This window comes from Nannospalax galili, unplaced genomic scaffold (genome assembly GCF_000622305.1).
Source record: "Nannospalax galili isolate Female #2095 unplaced genomic scaffold, S.galili_v1.0 scaffold72, whole genome shotgun sequence".
NCBI classification, from domain to species: domain Eukaryota; kingdom Metazoa; phylum Chordata; class Mammalia; order Rodentia; family Spalacidae; genus Nannospalax; species Nannospalax galili.
Genome location: NW_008336933.1, coordinates 3,158,170 through 3,166,430, shown reverse-complemented (window position 1 = coordinate 3,166,430; position 8,261 = coordinate 3,158,170). Strand labels below are relative to the sequence as shown.

At 41.5% G+C, this 8,261-nt stretch overlaps 1 protein-coding gene across 1 annotated transcript in view; it reads left to right on the top strand.

The window, feature by feature from the left end:
• The first annotated feature begins 295 nt into the window (after positions 1–295).
• Positions 296–8,261, top strand: part of Sycp2l (synaptonemal complex protein 2 like) — a 64,388-nt gene continuing 56,422 nt past the window's right edge. The window contains exons 1-5 of the mRNA XM_017797789.1: positions 296–304; positions 3,077–3,214; positions 3,300–3,419; positions 6,204–6,308; positions 6,726–6,750. Coding sequence (XP_017653278.1) covers positions 296–304; positions 3,077–3,214; positions 3,300–3,419; positions 6,204–6,308; positions 6,726–6,750 — 397 coding nt within the window. The remainder of the gene's footprint in view (positions 305–3,076; positions 3,215–3,299; positions 3,420–6,203; positions 6,309–6,725; positions 6,751–8,261) is intronic.

Sequence of the window (8,261 nt, the reverse complement as noted above, 5' to 3'; positions counted from 1 at the left end):
GAGTTTATGCGAAGAACTTTAAAAAAGTTGCGACTACTTTTCTGCGGGAGTGCGCGCGCCCGCGTGACCTCCTGGATTTGTAGCTGAAGGCGTGCTGGAATCTCAAACACCGGAGACTAGTTGATTTCAGGATCAGGTTCATCCAATTGGAGCTCCTGGAGAAGCTTCAAATCCTAGAGCCACCTGTGGCTCAGAGCCTGCGGCGGGGATCTCCGGCGAGACAGCGAAGTGGGGAGGCCGCCCGGCGGGACTGAACTGTGCGAATCCCGGGCGCAGTGTGGCCCGGAGCCTCGGGATGCCGGCGGTGAGTGATGCCGGGCTGGCGTTCTCCCCGCTAGCTGGGTTTCCCTGGAGATGAACGACAGTTTTCAGGAAGAGAGAGAAACAACTGAGCTCTGGTCCGCAGCTCTAAAAGCGTGCAGGGAAGGGGAAACCGGGTGCCTGGGAAGGTTCCTTTCAAGATGGTCCTTGTATTTCCTTGTCGTCCGCATCCCAGTCTAGAGAATCCAACTGACAGCAAGGGACGTGCCTACAGTCCCGGAGACCACCCCGGCCGTGGTACCCGCTTTTCAGCTTTCATTTAGCAATCATTGAGTAATCTGTTGGTGAAAAAAATAAGCAAGTCTAGATAATAACTGGTTTTCTGTGTTTCTTATTTACACATAATGACGATAATAATATTGTAAAATACATTGACATTTTAGGGATTTTGGTTAAGTTCATAGGCATAGGAAGTAGATTCGCCTGAAGTAGATTTTGTTTTGCTGTGTTTGAGACACGGTCTCCAATAACCCAAGTTGGCCTCGGATTGTGTGTAGTGGAGGGTAACCTTGAATTCTTGATCTGCCTCCCAACTGCTGGGGCAGCAACCGCTGCCAGCTCCAAGTGATTTCAAAAGAGCCACTTAAGGGACAGGAGAGACGGCTCAGCGGTTAAGAGCACTTAGTGCTCTTGCAGAGGACCTGGGTTCGGTTTCCAGCACCCACGTGGCCATAACTCTAGTTCCAGGGGATCCGACGCCCTCTTCTGGCTCCGTGGACATTGCAGGCAAAACATTCATACACATACAGTAAAAATAAATTCCAGAAAATTTAAAAACAGCGATTTAAAGAGACTTATAAATATCTTGTGTGCACTGTATGTTTCCATGAAATTACTGGGAGCAGTGGAGGAAATATTATTTAATGCTGTTATTTAATGTGGCTAAATTTTATGTCACAAATATAGACATTTTGAATCTGATTTCATTTTACAGGGTCTCATTTTGGAAAAATACTTCATGAATTTCAAACCCTTCTGTTTTACAGTCCCCTCTATAGATTTAAGATTATTGTACATAGCCATTTATTCAAATGATGTTTGCTTTGCCTCTTGTGATAGGTTGTATTATGTTTATCACAGACTGTACTAAAGGAAACCATACAGTTTTTTTTAAATACCGTCTTACATGATCTATAATCAGTGACATGCACGTAAAAATTCTATTCAGTAAAGCAGTATGTATATATTTTAGAACTTGAAGTGTATTTAACACTTAAAAAATAACATCTTTTTATTTCACACAGAAAAAAAGAAGTTCTTTGCCATCTGTTAAAGAAGATACTCAGATTGACAAGGCCCAGGGAGCTTTCTGGGTAATGATCAGGCTTATTTCTATTCCATACTTGGTGACTTGTTAGCACCATTGTTGCTTAAGCCTAGAGCAGAGAAATATTTATTCTCGAATCTTCCATACCCACTTACAAATATACCTGCCCAACTTCACCTCCAACTATCCCAGTGGAATCCTAGTGTAAATTATCCTGTGCCCTGAATTTTCCCATATGGAAGGGGACAGTACTGAGCAAAATAGATATAATGCCTGCCCTCAGGAGCTTAGACTGGTAGAGAACCAGAGCTACAGGTGCCCAACTGTGCCTGGAGCCTGGGAAGCAAAGAACAGGGTGTTGTAATACAGGATCAATGGAGGTATAAGGAGTCACTTGGCCTTAGATAAGGTGGTTCTGGAAGATCTACTGGAAAGGTGATATGTATCCAGACCTGAGGGGAATCAGCCCCATGGAGTGAACAACTGATATGGAGGAAAAGTCTAGATATGTAACTGCTGGTGTAAAGGCTGTGAGGTGAGGAAGCCCTTCACTTATTCTAGGACTCAGACCAAAGAGTCTGGCAGAATTTAGACTACTGTAGAGCCCTGTGTGCAGGGGAAGCCAGGACAAAGTTTTAAGCAGGCAGAAAAGCATGGGTTTTGAGTTAGAGAATCTGAGTGTGATTCCAAGGCAATGTCTGTCCAAAGATCACACAAGAAAGTCTGGACTAATGTGCAAGGATCCAAGACCAGTTTTAATCAATACAGACAATTGCATATTTATCAAGTTCCATCCTATGTAGATAATTAGTTTTATTTTTCTTCCCTATATTGCATTTCTGTCCCTTAATATGTGATCCCAGGCTTGAATGTTTTTGGTGGTTTAGTTTGCAATATTACTGAGTATATTTGCCTGTTTACCTATAATTGAAGCATATTTTCCCTAGGTCAAGGTTGTCCAACCCTAGGAGGATCCACAGGGCCTCTGAGAAACCCCCACAATGCTCCTGTTGCAGGCGACCCACCAACCCATGCGAAAAGCTCTTGACTGAAGTCAATGGAAATGCCCATTATTTTGTTAATCGATTGTCAATAGATGTATATTGATGTTTTGTAGTTTCAGGACTGATTTTCTTTTTGCATTTTACCCTGTATTACTTCATGCTGAATGATAATAGCTATATAGTTATAATTTTATATTTTCTAATTAAAATATTATTTGTAGTAATGAGGTTATAACAGAAGACCTTTCCCATGCTAGGCAAGTGTTCTAGCACTGAGCTATACCCCTAGCTCCAAAGTTACATTGATTTCTTTGGTGGTACTGGTGCTTGAACCTAGAGCCCTTCTTATGCTAGGCAAGTGCTGTACCACTGAGCTACATCTCCAGCCATCACAGAATTTTTGATCACATCACTAGTTTGAATGTTGCTATAACACAAATGTTCTTGGGGAAAATGATCAATTCACAAACCATTCCCTTTCCAGCTCCAGTCTCTTATTACTGATGCATTCCATGGTAAAGGATTTCAGATGCTAGAAGAGTATCTTCAGGAGAAAGTGAGCCACTTGCCTCAAAAATATAGCCATCCTCTACTGCACCATCTAGACAGATCAGTAAATAAGGCAAGTAACTTGGTTTGTGTGAGTATTGAAACAACAATGTATAATTATGTGTCAGAGTTTGAATTTACTGTGTTCTAATACCTAGGAGCTGGATCAAAAAGAATTTCAGCATGTTTCACTGCTGCTGAAATGTGTTCAGAGATTCTTCAACGATGACCTGGATGAAGATGAACCCTTGCTAATTCAGCAGGGACTGATCCAAAAGATAAGTGTTTTAACTATAGAAGACTTTGGGTAACTTAGAGATCTAGTGTAGGAGGCTGAGGGTGCTGGGCTGCAGTCCCCTGCCTAACATGCACAGGCCTGAGGTGGGGGTGGAGGTTGGAGGGCAACAAAGATTTAAAAAAAGCTGATATGAATCAATTGAATTTTTGCTTCCTTCGAAATCAAAGTTGAAAAGAACTTTGTGCCCATCCTTGTTGGTCCTTTGCAATCAAAAGTTAACTGCAACACATGTTGCTCGTGCTGAGCAATGTGCTTAGCTCCCCAGTGCCCTAACTAGTACAGATTACAGGAGGCATGGAGGAGGGAATAAAACGCCCAATGAATGGAGCAGGGTTAGCCTAAAGGTACTTTGGAACATAAGCTAATTACTAAGGGGCTATGGATTTGAATAGTCCCCAACTTGATTTTCCTGTTTAGGTCTTAGAAGGCTGTATTAGTTATTTTTCTTGTCGCTATGACAAAATACCTGGCAAAAACAAGAAGGGGACGGGTTTCCTTTGGCTTACACTTTGAGGGTTCAGCGCATCAGGATGGGAAAGTGTGAAGCAGCTGGTCACATTGCATCCACAGTCTGGAGGCAGAGAGATGAATGCTGGTGCTGTTTCCTTTCTCCTTTTATTCAGTCCAGGACCCCAGCCCATTAGATAGTGCCGATCACCTTTTGGGTGAGTCTTCCCTCTTCAGTTAAACATTTCTGGAAACACCCAAATGTGTGCCCAGATGTGTGCTTCTGTGATGATTTTAATTCCAGTTGACACTAAAGTTCAACCACTACAGATGTTCTTCCAATGTGTAAAAATGGGTCACATCAAGTTCCTACTGGGTTTTGAAAGAGGAACTTCCACATCCCATCCATATGTCATAACCATCATCAGGCACCACTGCAGCATGTGTTTTCATGTAGGCTTGATCAGGTAGAACGGATGGACATTATCAAGGAGAAAGGAATACTAGACTGTACATTGTAAAGCTGATTATTTTCAGCCTTAGCCTAGTATGCTTGGGAATTATTCTTTCCCCACAGAGTACGAATTTCCTGTAGAATGTATTTAGTCCTTTACCCTAAGATTCCAGAGGATTCAGCACCATATCCTTAAGTCATTGCTATTGTGAATGATGACACAACTATGGGCACCTGGTAGAGGATGTACCACCAGGGCATATGAAAGGCCTCAGGGAGTACTACTTATTTCTGAGCATTGATCAACTAATGCAGCATTCTCCACACTTCTCCATATCTCTATTCAACAAATATTTTGGGGGTGGGCCTGGGAGGAGGGAGATGGGTTTTGGGAAGAATACATGGAATCATAGCAGTGTATTTAAAAACAGAGATTGTTGAAAATGAATGAAGGAGAAAGGAAATAGAGCATTAGCCAAGAGTTTCCATGCAGAGAAGACCATTCCTTCCCAAGGGCTGATGATTTCATCTAATACAAGTCTGAACATAGCTTGAGATGAGAAGAAACATTACTTGGATCATAATAGCAGCTCCAGGTCTTTAAGGTACATCACCATCACCTGGCCCCAATGCAGGAATTCTGATTTCCTGGGACTGGAATGGGTCCCGGACATCAGGGGGAGTGGATCAGCTGAGAACTGGTTGGCTCATTGGCTCATCACATGCTTCAGCTGGGCTCTCAGGTGTTTGGTTTAAATTATTTAAGGTTTGTTGTTGTTGTTTGACAGGCTTTTGCTGTGTAGCCCAGGCTGACCTTGAACTCACTATGTAGCCCACATTGACCGTAAACTCTCTGCAATCATCTTACCTTAGTCTCCCAACTTGTGGGAATATTCATGTATCACTAGGCACAACTTCTTTTTTGCTCTACTAGGCAAGGGTTGTACCACTGGTCTGGATCTCCAACCCAAATTGCACATAGTTCTGAAAGCCCCACTCCTAATGGAGTTGTCCATCAAAACCTCGTGGTACAAATGCCGTTTAGTTATCATTTCTGACTTTATGTGCGGGACTTGTCTCCTTTTCCCTTTTGTTCTCATGACTGGCGACTGAACCCAGGGCATTGTATTGTTGGGCAGGTACTCTACCACTAAGCCACATCCCCAGCCCTGTTTATTTTTATTTTTTTAACCCCAGCCCTGATCCAAAGATGGCCTTCGCTTTACTGAATAAATCTTTTTCAAGAAGTATTACAGAATTTTATTTCCAGCCATACGAAGGAGCATAACATGAAATTGGATGTGAATTTCTATAGAAAAATACCTCTAATTAGACTGAAGAGTTTGAAAGGGGCATATTTCCTGTGACCAGAAGCTTCTGAAGCTCATCTTTTGTGTCGTTTTTGTGGCAGGATCTCTGTAGCCTAGGCTAGCCTTAAACTCACAGCAGTCCTCTGGCCTTATTCTGCAAGTGCTAGGATTTGAGGCATGATTTACCATGCCTGGCATCATCTTTTTTGATAGTTTGTTTCCTAATAGCTTGCTTCTCAGCAACAGGATTTTCCCTATGATAGGTGGATTCCATTCTCCTTAAACTTTCCTCCCCAGCCCCGTTATGTGCTGTTCTGGCATCAATCAAATGTCCCATTTTTTGCTGATAGACGAGACTTTATTTATTGTAATTCTGCAGCATTTGAGTTCATTCTGACTTTCTCTCTAAAGATGAGAGGCCAAACTGGAATATTATGTGTGGGAAAATGGCTTCTAGATGATTATCTCTGGTGGGAAAACTATCTTGTAAATCTTGTGGAGTAGTCAGGACTAAGTCCCATGTGGTTCCATCAGTGTCTCTTCTCTTGTGTACATGGTTTCCTGGTTTGCAACAACAATGGGATTTCTGACCACTGAAGTCCTAGCCTTGGATACAACACTAATCAATGCCATCGAAGACTTTTTTGATACTGCACTGGTAAGGATGGAGGGAGGTATTTCAAGGGGTGATGCCCTCAGTAAGGGGTGGGACTCTTCAAGTAATCTGTAAAACTTCCTTTTGTTTTATGACTTTTTAATAAGAAGAGACTTTAAAAAGACTGTCATATTTTATGATTAGATTATCATTTGAAATCATAGCCGATAATATATGCCACCAACAGTAAAGGAAACTGAGGAGTCTTTTATACATTCAAATATGATACTCATCTGACAGTGGCGATATGCTCATTTTAATAAAGTGGTTGAAATTTTATTAGGCTCCTAATAGATTCCTCTATATCCATATTCTATTCTAGTCTATTAGAGAATACTAACATTCATGCATTAATGTTGTATTGGAGTCCATAATGCTATTTTAAAATAATAAGCTGTACTTTTCCTTCTTTTCTATTAGATCATTTCCAGACGTAGCAGTAAAGGTAGGTGTATCAGTGGTCACCAATTGCCTATCAATTTTTTATTAATAGACTATTTTGTCCCAGAGAATGTTCTAGTGACATTCAAGGGTTACGTGGGTTTAAACACATCTGGATTTATCTACCACTTTACATAGTCCTCTTGTGAGGCTGGAAGGCATTTTGCTGTGAAGCAGGTCTCAGTTTTCTGAGCTGCTTTGTTTGTAAGTGGCTCTTGTCACCATTAGAGCTAACTTTCTTCTGACAGTGGAAAACCACTTCTGTCATTCCAAAGCTGCAGAGGTTTAGCCCAATGGTCTGGATGCAGTTTGTCCCCCAGGTGCATGTTCTAGAGGCCTAATGGGGCTATGCTGAGAGGTGGTGGATCTTAAGAAGTAGGTACCAATGCAAGAGAGTTAGGTCACCAGGGCACAGCTCTTGTAGAGGGATGACACAGAGGCTAGGCTAGTTCTCAGGAGAATGAGTTACTGTAAGGAGAGTTTGGCTGTTGCCTTTTGCTCTTCTGCTTTCTGCCTTTCCATGTGACCTCTTCCACACCCATGTTCCTGCTGTTGTGATTCCATTCACCATGGGGTCCTCATTAGAACTGGGTTGAATCTGGTGCCATGCTTTTGAGCCTCTAGAATAGTGAACTAAATCATTCTCTTTTCTTTGTAAAGTATCCAGCTTCAGATGTTTGGTTATAACAACAGAAAATTGCCTGAGATACAGACCAGGAAATGTTTAGCTACTACTGATTTAACTCTGAGCAGAAGATGATATCTTTGTCTTTCCAAAGTATATAAGGTAAAATTTTGGGAAAGTGAGGTTTTGTTTAATTTAGTGCTCATCAAAGAATAATTTGGTATTTTTAATTATATCGTGTATAAAGTTGCATTTAATAATATTTGAACATTTCAGAACTCATGGCCATTGGACTGATTAGTTTTTGTCAACTGGACACAAACTAGAGTCATCTGGGAAGAGGGAACCTCAATTTGAGGATCTGCTTCCAATAGACTGGCCTGTGGGCGTGTCTGTAGGGCATTTTCTTGATTGCTAATTGATGTAGGAGGGTCTAGTCCACTGTGGGCAGGCAGTCCCATCTCTGGACACGGAAAGCTGATCAAGCCAGTGAGCAGCATTTCTTCAGGATCTCGGCTTCAGTTCCTGCATCCAGGTTTCTACCTTGAGCTCCAGCCCTGGTTTCATCTGATGTTGGACTGTAACCCTATAAGCTGACATAAACCCTGTCCTTCCTCAAGTTGGTTTTGGTCCCGGTGTTTTATTACAGGAACAGAAATCAAACTAGGGGAGCAATCATTTTATATATACATATATATTTATACATGTGCACACACACGTGTGTGTATGTATGTATATGTATATATTATTTCCTGAGATCTCTATTTTTCTTATTTATTTAGGTCTTTAAAAAAATTATTTATTTAATAACCACATACTTAAAAGAAGCATTTCATTACAACAGCATTGACATATTCAATAACAATTTCCAGAGCTAAGATGCATCTCTT